Source organism: Podarcis cretensis, assembly GCF_951804945.1.
Source record: "Podarcis cretensis genome assembly, chromosome: 1".
NCBI classification, from domain to species: domain Eukaryota; kingdom Metazoa; phylum Chordata; class Lepidosauria; order Squamata; family Lacertidae; genus Podarcis; species Podarcis cretensis.
The window spans coordinates 61,594,604-61,618,495 of NC_137170.1; the positions used below are offsets into that span (position 1 = coordinate 61,594,604).

General features: G+C 40.2%; 1 protein-coding gene across 8 annotated transcripts in view; it reads left to right on the forward strand.

The window, feature by feature from the left end:
* Positions 1-23,892, forward strand: part of NAV2 (neuron navigator 2) — a 541,062-nt gene that overhangs the window by 437,244 nt on the left and 79,926 nt on the right. For all 8 annotated transcript variants that reach the window (XM_079970617.1, XM_079970619.1, XM_079970612.1 and 5 more), the window contains one exon: positions 5,158-5,280. In XM_079970617.1, the coding sequence (XP_079826743.1) occupies positions 5,158-5,280 (123 nt within the window). The remainder of the gene's footprint in view (positions 1-5,157; positions 5,281-23,892) is intronic.

Sequence of the window (23,892 nt, forward strand, 5' to 3'; positions counted from 1 at the left end):
GCTTTGTCTGGAAGAGCTAAGCCATGACCCTGTGCTCAGTGTAGCAGCAAAATGACTGGAAAGGAACAAAGTGAATTGGCTTAGTATGACTGTGGGAACCAGGCCTCTGTAGACATTATTTTAACTGCAGCTTCCTATGTAACCATCCATAAGTGATAATCTTTTTCTACATTTGGTTAAAAGAAGGCAGCTATTCTTGCATGCTGCTGCTGTTAAAGACACAGTTACTGAGGCTGACTGAAAAACTGGCACATTTTGTTCATTATATCACTCTGGTTCTCTAAGGTGGTTTTTGATTGATAGTGAAGAAGTTCTGAAACAGAAGCATCTAAGCATCACAGTGCTTAATGACTACCTCTTTCTTGCAATTGTTTTATGAAATGGTAATGTTTGTGTTATAAAAAAATATATTGGTGTTTTTGCACTAGAATAGTGAGAATGAATGAATGAATGAATAAATAAATAAATAGACTAGATAACCAGGTAGCAATCATTAAATATGTCCATAATCTATTTTCATCTACTGGTTGTTTGTATTCATGATTGTATGAGGATTCCACAGATGAATTCAATAAATATCCCAGTGAAATACATTTTGGATAACCAATCATTCAAATCTACAGCATGTTTATATCTCCAATACATGTTGCAACTTGTTGTTGTGCTAGAGGGTCACAGACTTTGTCGTAACCTGCCTGCCAAAGTTAAGTAAACTTCCCCCTCAAAAGCTGTGCTTCTGTGGAGCAATAATTCAGCAGAGAAAATGGGGGAACTTCTTATTTACAATTCCTCTGGCACACTGGTCCTAACCCCAAATCAATAGCTTCTTCATTTATGACAACCTTAAGAAGGAGAGCTTTATTGGGTATGAGAAGTCCATTTGCTTTGTTTTCCCAGTAGTTTTGCTAATTGAAAATCTAAGATGCTTACACACAAATACACACAATGTATCTCGGTGAGGGGGGTGTTATTGTTGCAGGAAGCAGAACAGCACATTATCCATAGCTATTCACACTGTTATTTTTAATCAAATATTTGGGTACAAAATATGTCCTGATAGTGAAGAATGGTGGCTGCTGCTGTTTTCGGACAAAGCGCGTTCTCCATAACAGAGAGCATGTGTTGCGGTTGGGGGAATAAGCCACCTTGCCATGACTAGGCAGATTTGGAAAATCCCAAGCCTCTTAAGGAGTTAAGATTGGGTTGCTGGGGATTTTTGATTGTTGCCAATTTGGAGGAGGGGTCAGAGTCTTTAAATACAGGGGCCGGACTTTGGCCTTCCTCTTGGCCGTTTTGCATTGGATCACCCGCCCTCCCGCCCTTTAATAGGGTGGTTTTCTTGTTTGCTTGACCTTGCTATGCCTGTCATGGGGTTGTCTGCCTTTGAGCGGGGGCCTGGTAGGAATTTTGCCATCTGGCTGATTGGCTGGTGCCATTTGGTTTTTGCCTACTGCGTAGCAAATCTTCACAACTTGTAAGGTTGGCGGTTAGGCATTGGTTAATTGGTGCTTGGAGGGGTAAGTGCCTATCCCTCCAAATGATGCGGAAAGGGAATTCCGTTAAAGGAATCCAGGGGCTTGCCATTCTTTTCGTCCTTGTCCGTGGAGCCGGACTTGGGCCGTGCAAGCCCCACAGGAACATGAGGGTGAGAAGTGTGGGTCTGATTCCCAGCCTCATTTCTCACCCAATACTTGTTTCCCACTCTGGCTTCCGTTGGTGTCCGGAATGCCAGCTCTGTCCCTGAGGGCATGGACAGATAGTCATAACCAATGCCTAAGCAACCACTCACATTTTTTGTATTTGAATAAAGTTGTGGCCAAAATTATGCCAAAAACCCAAACAAAAATTGATGTGTGAAGTGTGAATTTTTTGGGGGGTGGCAATTGTGGGACTCAACACGCAAGCAGAATGATTAGACCATAAACATGCATACATTTGGAAAGCCACTTTTCTTATTCATGTGCTCTGTCTGCATAGGTCTAAAAAGATGGCTTCTCTCTCTCTCTCTCTCTCTCTCTCTCTCTCTCTCTCTCTCATGCAGATATTCCACTGATTTGAACCTCCTTAAGCTACACTCATGAGGTTCTGTTTCCTTTCCTGTTCCAACATGTATGTCCTGAAAGGTGGTGATAAATAGGCACCAACTACCCAAAGGGGGGTTGGGGATGGAATGCCCTGTCATTGTGACATGTGGGAAAGTCAAAGTTCATTCAGTGTTTCATTTTTTTCAATGCAATGTAGTGCCGTAGCAAACGTTGCTGGTGCAGGAAAAGAGGGTTGTGGTTATATTAGTGTTTTTAAATGGTTGTAAGTGAATAGGAACTGGAATGATAAGATGGAAATGTCTATGAACAAGAAAGGATTTGCCTATTAGGCAGGAGAAGCTAACTCTGCCTATTAGGCAGGAGAAGCTAACTCTGTTGAGGAGGGAGGGTAAGCAGCAGCTGGAATAACAGAAATGGAGTTCACTCATGCTTTTGTTTATTTCTAAAATGTATATTAACTGATTGGACAAAGTCTAGCCTCATAGATTGTTGGCCAAAATCTGATTGATCTCAGTGGAGAGATTTAAGCATGTGCTTGCCCGCCCCACTGAAATCAGCAGGGTTTCAGTATTTTCAAATTTGATTGACTTGTCTAGTACACATTTTGTATGTGCACCTGAGATTTTAAAGATTTTAAAAATGTATTCATCTAAATACATTAAGTTTGAATGCAACGAAAAGGTGTTTTAATGTGCATGGAAAGAAGACATTGGTCAGACCATTAGGATGGCTTCAGTATTCTGTTAAATACTGCCTTGGTGGCAAACCTGTTAGTTACTGTGGAATATATGTGTGTATTTGTTTGTATTTGTGTATATGTTCTCTGTGGCACTTATTCCATGTTGAATGAAATGTCCTTAAATACTAGCACTTTTAACTCGGTCTGTTACATAACTGCTGAGTTTTCTTCTTCCACTTTTAAGGTTGATTTTTGTAAGCTCCTGACAAATAAATGAATGGAAGACTAGTGGCAAGCTAGCTTCTATTAGTGCCATTGAAACTGGACTCCTTGTTTATGCAGTTGAGAGAAAGTATTGTGTCTTGTCCCCATGGACAAAGCAGAACTGAGAATAGCCCTGTCCCTAGTTTAACTAGCTTAGCAACCTCTTTGTTAAACCCCGGAGGGGCAATTGTGTATTGTTCTTGAACCCAGTAGAGACTCACAAAGCTAACTTACATCCATTGCACTTTTTTTCTTGCCTTCCTGTTGCATGAGAAGCTTAATAATTGAGTTAGGCAACACAGTCAGGTTTTGTCTCTTAATGTTGACAGTATAACACTAGGGTTTCAAAAAATGGGTTAGTGCTTCTGTGGACTAAGGGCTGTTTTCTGTTAGTCACTGCAAGATTATCAACTTTAACAGCATTTGGACTGGCCGTGTGATGGGGGAAGGCTTCTTTTTCTCTTTCTCACGGGCAAAGATAAGTCTCTAGAAGAAAAATCAGTGAGTGGCAATGAACTTTGCAAAACTAAAGGACGTCTGCAACCTCTTCAGATAATTTGGTCACTGTTTCCAGAACTGCATTGGAAGGAAATAGCTCTTCAGGTTACAGTTTAGTCAAGTATGTTATTTTATTGAAAGTTTACCAAAGCTTATCAGTTTGTTTGTTTTCTTGTTGTTTATTTGATGTACATTTTGATTGTATTGCCAATTTGGAAACAATCTAGAAGAAGGGGAAAGGTGCACATATACCATGCATTTAGATTTTTTTCTCCAGTGTTCATAAGCTTATTCATTCATACTCCTGTTTGCAAAAAAAAAAACAACAACAATATAAATGCTTCAGGGCATGCATCAATCTCTATCTAATAGCCAAGCATATTTTTCATGTGTATGTGTTTGGATGAATTATTTGCATTTATTTTACTTTTAATATATTCAGCTTAATAGATATATTTTAATTTCAGCTGAACTGGTTTGATATAGATATTTATCCTTTAGGGGTAAAGGATGGTAATAACACTTACTTTATCATTTTAAACCATTTTAAACCATTTTTAATGTTGTTTGTCAGAGATGCACCTTTTATTTCAATGCCAGTATTTTTTATTTTATCCTGTCTTTTCCAAAGAGATAAACTACATTCATAACTTGTTTTAAGTTCTTAAGTGTGACAAATTTACACTCTGTTAAACTCCATGAAATGAACATAGTGATGCTATAGCCGGCTAATAGACTGAAGAGTTCATGTGTGAGTGTGACTGCATACTGCAGACATGGAAGTGGGTGTTTTAATGACAGAAAATATGCAGTAGTAATTCCAACATTTTCAAGCAGGAGCCTCTCAATTCCAAAATGTTACACAAACTGTATGACACCCAGGGCAATGAGAGGTCTGTTGCTGATATTACCAGCCCCTGCTACCACTGGAAGAATTTCCTTCCAGTGTATCCTGCCTGAAAAATAAGTTTTCTTATCCATTTACTTATGAAGATAACCTCACAATATTACCAGTCCATTCCTAGTTGGAAGACATTATTACTCAAGCAATTAATTACATTTATATCCTACCCCTCCTTCCAAAGGAGCCCAGGGCAGCAAACAAGAAGTGTCCATACAATAAAAACAACTTAAAAGCAATTCCAGTACACATGCAAACTGAGAACGATATGGGAAAATCTACAGTAGGCACAAAAAAGACAGCATACATGTCACCAAATATTCAAGGGAAGGGAATTCCGATGGGTGGATGTTAAAATACTATATGCTTGATTCCTATATTGTGCAGAATGGACCTCCTGATAAGATGGTATTTGCAAGGGGCCCTCACCTGCAGAGCTCAGTACATCAAGGTAGCAAGACCTTTGCCATGCTTCTAACATGCCATATTCCCTCCTAAAACTGACTTTTAACAGAATTCATGGTAAATGTAATATGTAAAAAAGCTCTTGTGTTTTATTCCTTGGCAAAATTTAGTTTCAAGTAAATGTAATCCAACTTTACATCTCTCGGTGTTGAATTTAGTGATTATATGATGTGCATGCATTTTTCTATCATATTGTTACCCTTTGACTTTTTTGGTGAAGGATAATATAAAAATGAATAGCTAGCTAGCTAGGTTGACTGATCTGGTAAACCTGCAACACAAATGTATTTCTGGTGTTTTCAAAGGTACATGACAGATGGTGGATTGGGCCTTTACACTCGAAGGCTAAACAGACTCCCGGATGGGATGGCTGCTGTACGGGAAACTCTGCAACGCAACACCTCGCTGGGCCTGGGCGATGCAGACAGGTAGGCCTGCACCTGCCATTCTTTATTTTTACATTCTGTATTTTTACACTCTTATGAACTGTGTTCCAACGCAAGCACAAAGGAAAACATGTGCCTTTTGAATAGCCTGCAAATATATTGCAAGGAAGTGGAATTTGGCTGTTGTGATTTTGAGTGGGATCTTCTGAGGATACTTGAGTTAAGGTATTTAAGTGGAGTGGAAATTAGGCACATTTTCTATGACAGCACATCTGGACAGTTATTTCGATGGTTAATTGGTAATGGAATAAAGAGAGAGTTTGTGGCAGAGGTGAGATTTTATCTACCCTGTTTCCCCTGCACTAGAATGCAATAAATAAATAAATGGTCTGCAGTGTAGAGACGTTGACTGAAAACAAAGCCATATAGCTGAACGAAGTGAAGAAGGCCATGCAGGTTCTCACCCTGTCCCAGAGTCTTCAGTCAAACTGTGGGAACGTATTTTTCTGACCTCATGCCAATCCATAAGACCTGGAGACCAAAAAGAAAAGTCTTTTCCCAAGCCACAGCAAGAGATAACTTGCTTATTATTCAAAGCCAGCTCTATCCCTCCCAGTACCCAAAGTTAACCTATGATAGGGCTGCCATACGTCTGGAATTTCCTGAACATAACCGGGATTTGGCCATCAGAAAAAGTGCCTGGGCGGAAACAGCTTAAATGTCTGGGAAAATCAGGACGTATGGCAACCCATATCAGAAGTGTAGATTTTGGCTCAACAACTTTTGTGTCCGGATTGATTTTCACTTGAGATGTCAACAGATTTTTAAAGCGTGGAAAAAGCAACCCTTACTCTGTCTGCCACCATATTCTCCCCTATCTCAACCCCTCTAATTATAATGCTAGTGGTGTTATGCTGGTTTACTCTGTAAGGCATTTGAGAGAAAAATGGTGGCAACTGGCCACATCACAGTAGTGGCAAGTGGCACTTTTGCTAGACTTTCAAACATAAAGGGTGGAGGAGGGTAGCAGTAGACAGCATATTCAGCATTACTGTTAAAAAGATGAGGGATGGGGAAAGGAAACAGCACCCCCTGCAAAATAATTTGTAATACTTAATTCCAACCCCGAAAACTGCCAAAATTGCCATTCCAGTTCACATAATTTGTGAACAGGGCTGGCAAATTTGTTGGAGAGGCATTTCCACTCAGCCCTAACTATAATTAAAACATTATTAAGCTGCTCTTAAGCATGATTCATGAAAGAATATTCTAGAGACTGGAGTTATATCCCCTTGAAACTGTATAAAGCTGAATGTCCCAAGACTGAGCCAATCCAACACTGGACTTGAATGTCACAGTCAAATGGCTTATTGCTAAGATATCCCCAGTGGAGCGCTTTCGTTTCCAGCTGCTCAGCTTACTTGTGCTATCTCATTAGTTGTAGATAGAATGAAGATTTCTCCATATTAACTGTATTAGCATCAAACATGGCCCTTACAAGATACATTTCCCCCTGCAGCAGGCCAGCAGATCTGGATGTGGAAATTTAATTTAATGCCTGATTGCTAGGTTAATGGGGATTACCTTAATAACAGCTGAGCTTACCAGTTTATTTGTATTTTTGTGTGCACAGGCATACACGCCACTCAAATGAATAGCATCTGAAAGCCCCCTTTAATTTAGATTTGTTTTGTTTATTTTAAAAGGATGTAAAACAGACAAAAATAGTTTCATCTTTTCTTTATTTACTGTGTTGGGTTTACCCACCTGGTTGTGGGAGTTATTAATTAATTTCAACATCTGTGCAAGCCAAAGACTTCTCTTTCTTTTTACATCACAGAATGGTAAAAGAGACTAGACAAAAGAGACTACCTTCAAAGAGGTAGAGTGAAGCCACTGCCTCAGGCGACGGCAACCCACCCCATCACTACTGGAGAAATAGCAGCAGCAGCAGCGCCAATATCTGGCAAAATCTCACCGGAAATTGGTGATATTTGGCCAGAAACCAGTGCTGGCCGCCAGACGCAGTGGAGCAGGGCAGCGCTTCCCCCTTTTGCCTCAAGTGGCAAAACGGGATACATCACCCCTGAGACATAGGTGTAGGTACAGAGTTCTAGGAATTAAAGTCTGTTTTCCAAATCTAGATCCCAAGGCCTTTGTTTGTTACAAAAGTGAATGTGCAAGAAGGTTGGAAAAATACCAGTTGCCAGATAGATCTGCACATCTCCCAGGTGCCACCCTTTAACAGGGAAAGGTTGTCAGGATAGGAAGAAATCTTTGCTGTTTTCTTTCTTATTCTTCTGTCTTCTTCTGGTGGAATTTTCTGCCCACTGAGGATCTCCAGGCCTCATCTCTTTCTTCTTTTAGGAGGCTAGTAAAACATTCTTATTTTAAAAGGCCTTTTATCTTTTTTGGGGGGGTTTATAGCTGCATTGTTGTTGTTAAACCTTCTTCAATAAGAACCCAGCCCCACACATATATACGGTCACACAAATTGATCGTGCGTAAGAGGGGGGCAGGGGGGATGCCTGTACAAAATTTTGATAAAATACTCTCCTGAAATGTAGTTGAAATAGGCAGGAGGAAAGGCCTGTAGCCAGTTAGACAGAGGAACACATGCAGGACATCATGCACTAGAGCAGGACAAATGAGTTCTGCCTAGCAGCAGTTTAAAATAGTATTTACATTGCAAAAACATGAGGCCAAGCAGAGGACAATCCACAACCTGAATCCCTGCAGGTGACAACAGGATTCAGACAAAGGAATGGAACATACTGCGTTCAAACTGGTCAGACTAACTGCTTTGCTAGCATTGTTAGCTTCTACAGTAGAGTTTCCACTTTTTTGTAAAATGGAAGCTGGCCAGACTTGAGAAACCATGGCAATTATAGGCCTATATCATGACAGGGAGTGTTTATAATTCATTATGCTAACTTTTGGGCTATAATTTAATTTAACCTTTAAAGTTGTCCATGCTTTTATAAGCTTAAAGGATACATGGGCAGCTGCTTTCAAAGTCAATGTGTGGGGAAATTTATTTTAGTAGTATATCTTTAACTCTAAATATATGTGTGGCATGTAGGGTCCACCTACACAACTCTCATTCATGCCCCCATATTTTAATCCACCATCTCTTAACACATGTTTCTTGTGAAAAGTAGTATTTCTTGTAGCTGACAAATCATGTGATATCTTTTGATATTTTGTAAGTGCACATAAAGAAATCAAGCATTGTTTCCTGCAACGTACAAACAAGGCAATCAGTTGATGGAACTAGTGGATATATCTTGCAGAAAAACATCTGATATATAACTAATAGGACTGTTCTTTATTGTTCCTTCTAGGGCATGATACCCAATCTTTGATAAAAGAGGGGTATACTTTTCTTATATCCCAAACACTCTCATAAAAGACTTGTGGCTCCTTTAAAAGTAACACGAGTTTAGATCTGAGCTAGGGGGAAGGTGGCTTTCATTTCACAAAAGAAGCCATTGTGGTTTGAGTGCCAAACTAGGACCAAATAAGACACAAATTCAACTCTCTGCTCTGTATGAGCCAACTATTCCATCGTTCTTTCAGCCTAACCTACTTCACAGGGATGTTGTGATGGTAAAATGAGACCAGAGGAGGACCATGTCCATTGACCTGAGCTATTTTGGTGAAGGGTACAGTGGTACCTCGGGTTAAGTACTTAATTCGTTCCGGAGGTCCGTTCTTAACCTGAAACTGTTCTTAACCTGAAGACCACTTTAGCCAATGGGGCCTCCTGCTGCCGCTGCGCCGCCGCTGCACGATTTCTGTTCTCATCCTGAAGCAAAGTTCTTAACCCGAAGTAATATTTCTGGGTTAGCGGAATCTGTAACCTGAAGCGTATGTAACCCGAGGGACCACTGTATTATCAAATGTAATAAAAAACATTTTTGTTCAGGTGCATGATCTTAAGGAAAGTGATGCAGTCTCTTGCTAAAGCTAAGTGGGTCATGGTGTGATCAGTGCCTGGATGGGAGACTGTCAGGGAACATTACTTATGCTGCCTTGAGTTTCATGATGAAGGAATACAGGATGTAAATCAGAAATGGGGAACCTGTGCTCCTCCAGATAGTGTTGTACCAAAACACCCATCATCTCTGACCAGGATGGCTGGGGTTGATGGGAATTGAACTCCAACAATACCTGGAAGGATACAGGTGTCCCATCACTGATTCATTACTGATACAATTATACTGAACACATCAAATAAGCAGCCACAAAGTTAAGCCAGAACATGCTGGCATATAAACTTTTAGTTGTGTGTTTATCTCACTGAATTCAGCAAGACTGAAGGATATTGGCTTATGTCTGAGCTCAAAAGAACACAAAAGCCAGACAGGTAAAACTAAAGTCGTTTTACTGTAGATCGTAGCCTGTTTCAGCTGCTGCATTATGAGACAGCAAGGCAGAACACTCTTTGTATTTTTGCTACTACAGAGCAGCATCACTACTCTTCTCTGGCTTTCATCTCTGGGTATTTGTTGACACCCTGGCCCTTGGAAGTGATCATGTATCCCAGTTTAGCCACCTAAACTGTAATATATGAATATTTATAGCTCCTGTAACAGAGAAATCAAAGGACCACTTAAACCTTCAACCCAGAAAACCCCACTCCTCATGTAGCTGTCTGGTTTGGTTTTTATCAGCTGGCTCAAAACAACCCGGCTCTCAAAGTAAAGTTATACTTGAGTACATGGAGAGATAATCTCCCTCTGCCTTAGAAAGACAACTTTTATCTTGTAAATCAGATGCGGGGGGGGGGGGGGGGAAAGAACAAAGGGAATTCCCATCAAAAGTTCTTTTGAACTCTTGCATTCTAGAAAGATGATTGTCTGGTTACAATAGCTAGCAATAACAATAGAAAAGGCCTTCATTTTATAGGTGAGATCTTTCGTATGCCTTAACTCCGTATGCCCACCCCAGAGTTACCCTTTGATGAGCATGATGAACCCCAGCATCACTCCCAAACCCAGAACTACAGAAGGGGCCGGGGATCATCCTCACAACTGGACAGTGATTCCCTGACCCCCTTCAACTTCAAGATTTGGAGGAAGAGCTGTTTGGATGCTGTGCTGCTCCAAGCTCCCCGCCAACCTTTTCTGATCTAAACTGGTGAAGGGCTAGAATCCTGACAACCACAATGTTTGGATTAGCTGCCAAAATTATAGACCCGTGTTCTCTCCTTTAGAGCCCAACAAGGTGGAAAGGATAGCACTATTCTGTTGAGCATAAAGGTTTAAGTGCATCCTTGTCAAAAGCATTAACCTTTGTGTCAAAAGACATGGACAGGGCACAATATTCCAATACTATCTTTTTTTGTAAGGAGCAATGAAATTAGGCTTGTACTAAAGACATTCCTAGTACAGTACAACTATATCTGCCTTCCATCCAACTATGGCCATCCTCTTCTATGTATCCTACTTGAAAACAGGAAAAATAAGCACTGTGATTCCATCTGACTGCCCCACTTAAAATTCTGGCAGTCACATTCTACAGTAATTAAAGCCTATGAGTCGCTTTCAAGGACAGCACCATGTACAATGCATTATAGTAATCTAGTCAAGAAGTTACCAGATCACTGCAAATATTAACATATAGTGGCTTTCAAACTCAGCAGAACAAGTGGGCAAAGTATGTTTGCTATCCAAAATTAAGCACAGTAGGCAGGTCCTTTGTGCTTTGCAAAACAAGCTGAAGGATGTAAAAAAAATTTTGACACAGAGCAGAAACTGTTATTTGGCTTTTCACATCTAATGGCAACAACATCAACAAAAGTCTCCAGACAGCTGCTTCAGTAACCTCTGATCTTGGGATTTCCCTGTTGCTGAGGTTATCTGTTCAGCTTCCAAAGTGCAAACACTGTTTTCATACATTTGGAGCTTTCATTCGGACTTGGGTATCTTGTGAGGCAATAAGGTCAAATGTAAAGGCAATCAAACAACAAGCAAGTGCACTTTTGAGCATTCAAGCAAATATATGACAAATCACTGGGGAAGGGTGTGCCTAATTTTCAACCCTTATGAACTCTACTTTTGTGGATGAAGGCATGCAATATAATTATTTGTCAGTGAATTGTGCGCTCTCAAGTAACAGTGATAATCTAAGGCTGCATAACTACACTTGGCTGGAAGTTAAGGTGCAGCAGATAATAGTGAGAATTATTATGTAGCACCAGTGGGACTTCCAAATAAACATGTATTGGACTAATCTGTACAGTCTCGCCCCAAGGACTGTCCTTACGTCAGTTTTTCATGTTGTTTTGACAATATGCATCATTGTTGACCTCGGCGGGTGATGTGCTGAGTTCTTGGATCCGCTGATAGAAACTGCAAGAAAAGCAAGTATGGTGATGTTTTTGAAAGGGATATCACTTCTCATGTGACTGACGTACGTGCTTTGGGAACTAAGGCCTACTGACCTTCTGGAAATTATCACATTGCTGAAGGCTGCACTGATGTATATCAGGATTTGAACAGTCAATGAATAGCTTGAAACGGTGACAAGTGAGCACTTGAGTATATCTGAGTAAAGATTTAAGCTTTAAATTATTTTGGTCAACACTTTAAAAATCTCTAATGGATCAGGTGGGGCATTCAGCTCAATGTGTTGTCACTTCACACTGTTGTCTACCTTTTGTTTTCTTAGTCTAACTATTCAGGCCTACATCATTTTATTTCCATAGTTCACCAATGCTCAAGCCCACTTGCAACATGAAAAAAATACAACAAAAATAGTCATAAACAATAAATAAAACTTCAAAAAATGCACAACCAAATGAAACTATTTCCACATAAATCATAGTAAGATCTAAAATAAAGATTAGTATCAATAACAGCAGCAACAACCCCAAACAAAAAGTCCTAAACAATACTCCAGCCCAAGAGTTTGTTCAGCAGCCTCAGCTTTTGTAGCTATATCAGTCAGGGCCTTGACTCCCCAGGCCAGGTGGGAAAAGGCCTGCAAGGCAGGGAGCAGGTCTTCCAGGACTCACAGCCAAGATGATCTCTGGCCTCTTCAGCAGCCTCAGCTTTTGTAGCTGGAGTCAGTTTTATCTTCTTTAATAATACTAGGTTCTGAATTATTTTCTGTTCAGCTAGTTAGCAGTACTTTGGATGGAGACAATGGAAGGAGTAAGCTGGGTCTAGCTTCTGTACATGTTTTCCTTTATGCCTGATTCCCCCCCCCATACATTTATAACTGATATATTCATGTTCTGTTATTTAACCATTTTCATAAAATCAGATCCAGACTTACTTTGCGTTCTATGAATGGAAATGCTTTCCCCACACAACATGGAAATAATGTTTTTTTTTCCACCCAGCTGGTGGAGGTGAGAGACATCTTTCACCAATTCTCCAGTTCCCCTGTGGCCCACACCCCGTATCACCCCTCGAAATGTTGGGGACTTCAGAATACAGACCAGAATGGAAAAATCCAGGCAGCAATATTTCTTTAAAAAAGTCTTTTATTCAGTTTGAATTTTGTCAGACAAAATACAAAAAGGGGTGCATTCAGGAAGAAATGAGAGAATGCCCCCGAACACCAGGGGCAGACAGTTTTTATACCCTTAGGCAAAGCAAAAGTTCAGCCCCTTGACCCACCCCTTAAACATTCCCCTTTATGCATATTCATTAAAAGCTCAACCAATGAAAATTGGTTTTTGCCTCGTTCGGTTCCAAGCTGCATTATACACTAGGTGGCGCTGCGAGCTTAAAAACTATTTGACCTAATTGCTGTTTCCAGGAAATGCTCTGGCCCCCTGTTTATCAGGAAAGGGGTCTGTGGTTTTAACAACTTCAGGCCTAGGTCTGCATTTCGAATCCTGCGGTGGGCAGACATCCTGGGCAAACAGACAGTTTCTCAGAAACAGCTCAACTACTAGCAAAATCCCCTGACCGCATCCTCTTGCAAACTCACTGTGTTGCAAAAATATTGTTTTTGCAAGCAGGGGCAAGCAGGGGAGAGAGAAATGTCTTTTTAGCTTTTAGTTTGCTTTCTAAGATGGCTTTCAGCTTATAAAATGGCTCCAGCCTGGCTCTCTAGTATTACCAAGGTGGGGACTTCTGGTCTTCACTCCTTCACCAACATGTGGAAAGCAATGAAGCTGGCAACAGTGGAACAATGGAGGGCATAAGGCAATGGGTTGTTCCTTCTCTCTCCTTGGTCACTTGAGACCTGAATGCCTCCTAAATACATATAGCATATAAAATGTACCAATACATGTCAATATCTTGAATGTTAATAATTAAGAGCAAGGCCCATTAAAGCTTTCAGGAGCAGTTTATGTCTGTTAAGGCTCAGGCAAGAGATATGTACCTCCCCTTAATCCCATAGAGGGAGCAGTGTTGGAAACACAGTTCGTTACAGGAAATGGCAGGCCCAGGAGCCCAGGAAAGGTAGGAACCTTATTGGAATAATCCTGGGTCTATTACAGAGCAGAACCACAAATTTGAATGATACCAGAATTCCTCTAACATAGGTACAGTGTCATGTATAATGTGATATTTCTAAAGATTGCAATTTTGCAAGAATACCATCCATCAGATACATGAGACTGGCCTGCCTATGATTTCCACTAAAGCAGGTAGCTGCTAATAGGGAGCTGCAATAATCTCTCCTCTTTGACCTGCTTATTTACCATAATGCTGCCAATAGCAGGGTTATTAGGCTTTTGTAGAAGCACTGCAACTTCCTCACTTGTGTGAAGAATCATGGCCTGCTCATAGCAGTCAAGCAAACGAGTTGGCATAGCTGGAATTCCTGTTGTAGAGGCCTTATCACAACTACTTTATTCAGTACAAAGGAAGGTGCAGTCGAAACTGCCCTTTCCACACTAAAAACATATAATCTCCCACTGAACCTCAGAGTTGCCTTACAAATAGCTATCTAGCGTTTGAGATGTCTCCAGAATATAACACACAAAGTTATGTTCATGGCTGTTCTTCTATAGTATCTGGTATTCCAAGGTATACTACCTTAGAAGATGGAGCTAACAGTCATTTTTAGGTCTTGATTTATTTCTATGTTACCTTGTCTGCTTAAATATTTACTGGAGTTTTCATTCCCAGATAGTATCTTGCTTCCAATGACTAAGTTAGTGACATTCATTAAAAGCTTGAGTGAACAATTTTAATGAGGGGTAAGAGGAAGAGTTTCTTACAGACAGACATTTGTCTTATGGCGATCCAAAGTAAATATTTAACTCTGTTTATAAGGTACATAATGGAGACATTTACTTTAAAGGCAGCTAAAAGAAAATAGTTTTGCAGATCATTGTCAGATGACATGAATCACGTTAATAAATCTAGATCTCTGATCAGATGCTGGTGAAGTGATCTTGTAGATAAAAAAATAAAAAATGTGAATAAGCAGAACTGTTAAATACATGAAGCCAAAGGTATTAGTTGGGCCAAAACAAATAGTTCATGTTACCAACAAACTAGTAGCTTTTCTTCTTACAGTGTTTCTGCTACCTATAACCATGCACTCTTCAGTAAAGAAAATATCACCACCTTAATACAGCCATACCTCGGGTTAAAGTAGCTTTGGGTTGAGCGTTTTCAGGTTACGCTCCGCAGCAACCCAGAAGTAATGGAATGCGTTACTTCTGGGTTTCGCCGCATGCGCAGACACTCAAAATGGTGTCACGTGCTGAAGCGTGTTACATTCTACTCAGGATGCGAACGGGGCTCTGGAAAGGATCCCGTTTGCATCCAGAGGTACCACTGTAATTGTATTTGTTGAACCCTTTTCTCCATATCAAGCCAGAGCTGTCAGTCTGATAATAGTGACATGAGATGCACTCTTTCTATTGCCAGGGAGCACTCATGGTAAAGTTTTTCATCTCCTGAAGCAACTCTATATCTGCATTACCACTCAGTGAGATTGGCAGGTAAATCGGCCATGATTAAGTTACTTTGCACCACAGAAGTCATCGATGTGCTTGAGTGCAAGAAATTTTACATACAGTACTGAGCTTTGTTACACAGATAGTGTATTGCATTGAGACTGGAAGGCAACTGTCACTGCACATCCAGAATACACTGGAAGCTCCCTGACAAGCTTCTGAATCCATTGTATGAATTTTCTAGTACCAGTGTACCAGCTAAAATCTTACTTAGCGATAAGCCCTCTTCAGTTCAGTAAACACACAAGGAGGCACCAGGGATGAGCTCTCTAGCTCTGCTTGCCATATTTGTAAGAGGGCAGCCATCTGAGGCGGAGGGCTTCCTATACTCCTGGAGATTACATGTATATTTTATAAACAGAATTCTAAAATGTACAGGGAGCCTCTAGAAGTTCAAGAGTCTCTCTACTTCAGTGAATCTATTACTCTGAAAGGTAGAGTTAGTACACTTGTCCCTGCTTTCCCCCACCCCCTCACATATTTACTAAACACCTTAACATAATACCTGAAGAGTACTGAAGTCACTTGCAGAAAGGCAAATAGCACAAAAAATAGGAATAGAAAAATAGAACCAGTAGGAATTTGATGGTAGTGAGTCAAGTGATACCGTACTTTGCACACTTAAAAGTTCTAGAAGGCTGACAATCTCAGAAAATGTTTATGTGTTACATGGAAAACGGGATGATTTGGAAAAATGAAAGCCTTATGGGTAGCTTTTGCATAATTTACCATTAGGTAGCATTCCCCCCATTATATGTACAGGAACCATACCAGTTTGGGCGCCAAAAGAGGGCTTGTCAAGAATTGAGAGGAGGCATTAATTTTCGGTGTAAAGCTATCAATAAAGAGCTTACTGACCGTGAAGTGAAAATTTGAGCCATTTGATCCTTGCATTTTTTGTGGGCTGTGGTTTCTTTCCAATAAAACTCATTGAAGCTGATACGCTTAGTCATACCTTGCCTTGTAAGACTGTTAATATTCTCAAATAACAGAGGGCTTGACCAGATATTTTATTACACAATAGTTCTCTGTAACAGTTCGTTAATGTGTAAGTGGTCGTGTAAGGCTGAATAGATTTCATTTAGGGCATATTTCAATTCAGCGGCTTGAATTCTTGCGGAATTTTCAAAGCTCTACTTAGTTTAGGAAGCTTAGGAATCTCTTCCTGCTTCATTGTAAGGATGTATATCACCTAGATGGGGACAGGCATGGAATTGTTATATTCGTTAATAAAAACATACAAATAGCGTACTGGAACAGAGCAATGGCCTGTCTAGTCCTGCTTCCTGTTCTCACAGTGGACAACCTATGAGAAGCTCGTAAGCAGGACCTGAATGCAACAGCACTCTCCCCACTAGTGGTTCTTAGTAGCTGGCATCCAGGGGCATGGAGGAAGAAGAAAGCCTTTGCATCTAGTAGCCACTGATAAGCTTACCCTTCATGAATTTGTTTAATCCTCTTAAAGTCATCCAAGTTGGTGAGCATCACCACCTCTTGTGGAAGTGAATTCCATAGTTTTAACTATGCTCTGTGTGAAGAAGTACGTACTTTCTTTTGTCTCTCCTGAATCTTCCAACGTTCAGATTCATTGGATGTCCCCGAGTTCTAGTGTTATGAGCTAAAGCTCCAACAATGACAGTCTGAAAAGGGGTTTCCTTTTCAAATGTGTTCACTACTGTTCACTACTGTTGGGAAGAAATAATGCTTGTCAGATTTCTTTTCTTTTTTTTAGAATAATATTTATTAAAGTTTCAAAAAAGTTACAAGAATAAGAAAAAAAAGAAAAAGAAGCAAAAAATACAAAATACAGAAAAGTAAAAACAATTAAAAACAAATCAACCTTTCCATGTCTTGTCTTTCATTTGCTTGTTTCCCTGACCTCCTCATACCTCCCTTTTTTGTATTCTAGTTCAATTAGCGATTTCAGCAAATCCTTTCCATTTTTGCTTTTATCTTAATAATTTATCTTAATAATGCTTGTCAGATTTCTGATAAGCTATTCTTTCACTGAGAATGAGAGGAAAACATCAAGCTCGTGTACGGGCATGATGGAATTTTGCAAGACAGAGGAAATGAAGTTATCTGAAGTCTTAAGTAACGTATGTATTGAAGTTCCACTGCATAGAATCATAGAATCATAGAATTGTAGAATTGGAAGGGACCCTGAGGGCCAACTAGTCCGTTGTAGGTATGAAACCTGTTGCATGGAAAGACTTAAAGGGGGAAGAATATACAAACTCCCAAGATAGTTTGAAATCACCCCCCTTGCGTGAACAAAAATTCCTGCCTGAGATTTATATGTGAATAGAAAATGATTCCATTGTTAAATATCATGTGTTACAAGAAAGTGTGAGGGGGTTGCAGGATCATGCTCACATGATTTCATGTCATGACAATATGCACTGTCCAGAACTCCCATCAGGTGGTCACTTGGCAGCCATTTGAATGAGTGCCGCAACCCCATAGTTGCCTTTGACTGGACTTAACCGTCCAGGGGTCCTTTATTTTTACCTTTTTATAATCTATTATTTGAGCCCATGAAGGGATATAAATCAATAAAAAACACCTTGGAGAGACAGAAAAGAAACCAGGAATCATGTCATATCCAGGTAGGACCTTTGGCAGATTCAGTAATAGATGGTGCACTGATACTTCATGCATTATGGCTTGAATATTTGAACCCCTGTTAGATCTGTCATTTTTTCCTTCTGTCATGCACATGCACATGTATACGTATAAGAAAAGACAGTGGTTAGTGTTCATGACTTGGCTGCTACTTAGGAACATAGAAAGCTGACTTATACTGAGTCAGACCATTGGTCCATCTAGCTCAGTACTGTCTGCATTGACTGACAGCTGGGTTTCAGACAAGAGTCTGTCTCAGCCTAATCTGGAGATATCAGGAATTGATCCTGTAACTGTAGCCACAAGGCCTTTTCCTGTTGTGATTGGATGCACTGAGGACTGTCCAATTCTTAAAAAGAGGACTGTCCAATTCTAAAAGAAAGCCCTGGATAGAAGCACCCATTGACTCCAACACATCTTGTTGAATAGTTATAGGCTCAGAAATACTTTAGGACTGTTCTCTAGCCAATTTCTTTTGTAATTCAGAGCTTTAATTAACCAGACTGAATCCCAAACACTAACAATCACAATTGTTTACTCAGATTCAGGTGGATTGTTTATTTAACTACTATTCTACATAAAAGGGACGCAGGTGGCGCTGTGGGTAAAACCTCAGCGCCTAGGACTTGCCAATCGCATGGTCGGCGGTTCAAATCCCCGCAGCGGGGTGAGCTCCCGTCATTCGGTCCCAGCTCCTGCCCACCTAGCAGTTCGAAAGCACCCTTAAGTGCAAGTAGATAAATAGGTACCGCTTTATAGCGGGAAGGTAAACGGCGTTTCCGTGTGCTGCTCTGGTGCCAGTTCGCCGGAGCAGCTTCGTCACGCTAGCCACGTGACCCAGAAGTGTCTGCGGACAGCGCTGGCTCCCGGCCTCTAGAGTGAGATGAGCGCACAACCCTAGAGTATGTCAAGACTGGCCCGTACGGGCAGGGGTACCTTTACCTTTACCTTTATTCTACATAATCTACCATATTAATCATAGTTCCTCATACTTTTCTACTATTGAAACTAGGGCAGTAGGGAGGGGGAGAGAATTCAGTTGTTTTGATAACCCTTTTTGTAGTCCAGAGGACCTAGTCAAATATTAACAACTGCAAAAGACAAGGGGGTATTGTAGGATAAGAAAGCAAAGTAATATTCTGATCTGTTGCATTAACCTAAAAGAATGGAATTTTCTTCTTTAACCAAGGAAATTAATTGATCCTGTAACTGGAAGGTTATCCTTCACAGTTTACATTGTGTAATGCTATAGAATTGAGGTTAAAATCAAAGTTAGATGGAAAAATCCATTTTAGGTGGAACAAATTACAATAAAAGACATAATTTGGAAAGAGAGGGCATAATTCTCTCTCAACCTAACCTTTATGTAGTTGTTCTGAGGATGAAATGGTGGAAGGGGAAGAACCTTTAGCTCTTTGGAGAAAAGGTGAGATATGAATGTAATAAATGAAAATAATATTAGGAGTGCAATCTTCTGAATGATATTTATTTATTTAAAGTACTTGTGTGTGTCCCTTCAGTGTAAAGCCTCGCCAAGGTGGCTTACACACAGTAACTAAAACAATTATTTTTAAAACCAAATAAACATATTTTAAAAGGTCACCCTGTATGATTACCTATGTGAGGAGACAGACAGGGGGAACGTGTCCTTGCTAATTCTCCTCAACCTCAGCAGCGTTTGATACTGTCAACATTGGTATCATTCTGGAGCAGCTGTCCAAATTAAGGCATGGTGGCACTGCTTTGCAGTGGTTTCAGATCTACTTGGATGTCATTTCCAAAGGGGTGATGCTTGTGGCACGCTCTTCAGCCCTGTGGAGCTATCAGTGTGGGGTTCTTCAGGGTTGTCTTATTCCACATGCTGTTTAACATCTATATGAAACTGCTGAATGGGGTCATCTGGAGTTTTGGAGTAAAATGTCAGCAATATGCTGACACACAGCTCTACTTCTCCTTTACATCTGCAGGTGAGGCAGTGGATGTGCTGGGCCAGTGTTTTGCCTCGGTAATGGACTGGATGAGAGCCAATAAACTGAGGCTCAATCCGGATAAGACAGAGGCACTGTTAGTGGGCGGTTCCCTAGACGGGATGGATGGGAAGTGTCCTGCTCTTGATGGGGTTACACTCTCTCTGAAGTAGCGGGTATGCAGCTTTCGGGGACTTCTGGATTCATTACTGTCACTTGAGGCTCAAATGGCTGTGGCCATGCAGAGTGTCTTCTATCAGCTTTGGCTGGTGGTCCTGCTTGCACAGGGATAGCCTAACTTCAGTGTTCAAATGTTCCCCTTATCCCAAGCCTCTGGCTAATTAAACAATCTATGGCCTTTTAAACTGGGAGTGGGGTTATTGTTTTTGTTAATAACTATTTTATGCATTTTTGTGTTACTGCATTAAACCTCCCTGTAATCCTCGGATGAAGGGTGGTATAGAAACTTAATAAATATTTAATATATATATATATATACACAGCTTTTTGAGGTGTTCCTTCACAAAGCTGCATATTTCAAACAGACCACATGTAAGTAAAGGAACCATATGCGAGTAACCACAATAAAATAAAACGAGCCTGAGAACAGCAGCAACTTAATCATGTCCCAGTAAGAAGCCTTCACCTTACATATTAATAAAAGCTTTAGAGAAGGGACAAGATTTTAAAGACTTTTTCAAAAAGTGAGAGTTCCATAAACTACACATGAAACTATCCAGTAACAAAAGCTAAAAACTGAACTCACTACACTTTTAACAGAATCCAGGCCGAAGCAAATACCGTAAGTTATTGAGGTCTGCCCAAAAAAACTAAGAAAGATTAGGTCATATGTATTGCTTGGATTATGGGGCCACAACTAAAAAGCTTTTCTGTCTGATGGATCTTGAAAGTGTGGCTGTGAGCAGAGACTTAAATTTGAGGGTGCAGGGAGTCCTTGAAATAACCTAGTTCCAAAGGGTGATATTCAACCACCGCACCCCCCTTCCTCTGCCCCAGCAAGTGGTAAATGAGAATAAGCTGCCAATCACCTATTTTAAGATGAATTCAGCTGCTATGTCTAAAAACACCACATATACTTTTAACTGTTTTCTTAATTTTCTTTATGTGCTTTATAGAAAAAAACCCCCAACAAATACATTTTTAAATAAATTTAATGATACTTAGTAGGGTCATGTTCTGAATTAGTCCAAAGGAATGATAAAGTCAAGCTGGATAATTTGAAACAAGTTATGGCAGGAAGTATATATAACAAATTTAAAATAAATGTGTGTTAAGTCTTTCTCTCTGAGGAAGAATTTCCAACTTCATGTGGGTTCAATATGGACTCCAAACTTTGCACTTCAAGACAGGAAATAAAAGTATTAAGTTGACTTTTTACATTACTGTGGTAATGTGTCGCTATCCCCTTTCAGTGCAGGCTGGATCCAGTTCCCATTAATTTATAAAGGAGCTGAACACATGCTTAGGCAGGAGGCTTAAACCCTAAACCAGTGATTCTTTGGCTTATTTGTCTGTGGTTTCATTACACTGGGCATGTATGACACAATGCAATGTGTTTTCTAACAGCTGCTCTTTAGGTAAATTAATACCTGGGGCCTCTTTACTTCTATCCACAATTTTAACTACTGGAACAGACCTTTAATGTAAAACTTATCTCACCGGATTGCTATTTGGATTTTTTTTTAATTATAATTTTCAAACACACTTGTTATAAACCAAATCCTTATAAACTGAATCACAACTAATCTCACACAGGTTATTAAGTAAAATAAATACATGTTCATTCTCCATTCACTGAATAAATGCAGCAAATTCATCTGACTTCAGAGGCGCTCAAGAAAATCAAAACTCATTGAAGCTCACAGGCTATGCTTTTGTTTGGGGACTTCATGGATTGGGACAAATCAGGCAGTGCAGTTATTTTTATTAAGCAAGATGCTGTTTTTCGTTTGCCTTGTCACTGGAAGGAGCCAATGAGTTTCCAGTTGTACAGACTGCACTACATTTAGAACATGCTATTGTTGGTACTGTGATTCAGTGTATACGGAATATGAGTGGACAGTTTTGACCAGTGTCAACTTTTTTTTTTTTTGAATAAGAATAATAAAAAATCAAGATTAAAATATTCTAGCTCTCAGGGGTTTGAGACTTTTCAGGCAGCATGCGTGTTATAATCCAGGATTTCAAAGGACAGTTGTACCTTGGAAGTCGAACAGAGTCCGTTCTGGAAGTCTGTTCGACTTCCAAAACGTTCAGAAACTAAAACATGGCTTCTGATTGGCTGCAGGAGCTTCCTGCAGCCAATCAGAAGCTGTGGGAGCCCCATCGGATGTTCAGGTTCCAAAGGACTTTCGCAAACTGGAACACTTAACATTTCGGCGTTCGGGAGCCAAAATGTCCAAGTACCAAGGCGTTTGGGATCCAAGGTTCGACTGTACCTCTGTACATAAACTGATTAATATTTTGGAATTTCCTTAATGAAGTCCATCCTCAGCGACTGTGGGTTCAGCTTTGAAGAGGCATTGAAGAATTGTGGACCAAAGCTCCCCGCATCCACAGCCAGCACTCCTCCTTTCACATATTTCTCTTGCATGTAGTTTGGTAGCTGGACAGAGAGGGAAGCAGATGTCATCCCTCAGCAAGCAGGAATTGGCCCTGAACTTCATTTGCTAGCATGTCACTGTCAAAACATGGTTGTTGTTTTGTTGTTTTACTTTGCTGAGGTATACTGATCAGGCAACCAATGTACGCAGTGGCTGCCCAGTTTGTATAATCTGGGGAGAAAAAAATTCTAGTGTGACACAACAGAGGTTACACCAAACATTATTTTTCTTGTACAGAGAGGTCAATCTCGGTGGTAGAAGCTCCCTTGTATGAAGGAGCAGCTATTTCATTCAGTTCACAGTCTGCCTTTGATATCTACTCATCTAGCATCCACCCAGCTAAGACAGTCTCTAGCTCTGTCATTATACAAATATGTGGCGAGAGACTAGAGCGCTCCTGTCTTTTTATATTCATAGCTAATCTAGTTTAATGCGATAATGGTCCAGCTGCAGGAAGGAATTTCATTAACACTCTTTCTTTTCATCCTAAAAACACAATCATCTGGTTTCTTTAAATGAGGCTTTTCTGAACGGCTGTGATTTTTTTTGTTTATTTAAAAATAGCAAATTGTCACATGCAACCTCTAAATAAGCAGTCTTTCATGTTGCCATAGTGACACAATAGCCACTAAACCATAGACCGAGGAAAGAAGAAGCAAGTGCAGGCATATATATTGACTTAGTTTTGTAGTTCTTTGTTTCCTGAAGTCAGTATTTTTATAACTCTTTGGAGAGCATACAGTTTTAACCCATTAAAACAGTGAAAGTCTCTAGAATTCATTAGGTTGTATGTTTTACATCATGGCAAACTACGTAGCCTGGAAACAGTTAACCTTTTAGGTGTGATTTAAGTGCATTGCACACATTACACAGTGGTGAACTTGATAAGCGTATAATCAACTGGAAATGACAACTGCCACCGTGATACCATTATTATTATTATTATTATTATTATTATTATTATTATTATTATATTGGGGGTGTATGGGAGCAGCCAGTGCCCCTGGGAATTGTTTTACATCATGATGGAGTGTCATTCCCATTGACACAATCTGTTTTTTTAATTAGGAAGGCTACTATCAGCAGTGCCAGTGGCAGCAAATTAAGTGTGTGTGTGTGTGTGTGTGTGTGTGTGTGTGTGTGTAAAAAGAAAAAGAAAAGACTGTCAGGCACCTCATCCACAGTGTCTCTCCAGTTATAAGAATTCAAATGCAACCTTCCTCCTGAATTATTAGAATGCACCATTATTTGCCCAAAGCTGCCAAATTCACCCCATCCTTTTTTGCAGGGGATGGGGAATTCTTGCTCCTGTGCTAGCAAGTAAGCTAATGACACTATCAAAACTTGTATTTGGCTCGGAAATATTAAGCTTGCAAGCTTGTACGGTACTTCATTCCTCAGATATCAGGTAATCATTACGACCCTCTGCATTATTGTACAGGTTTGATTTTAATCTAAATTTCCCCCTTTCAACTTGAACCACCCCACCTCCAAGGGCCTA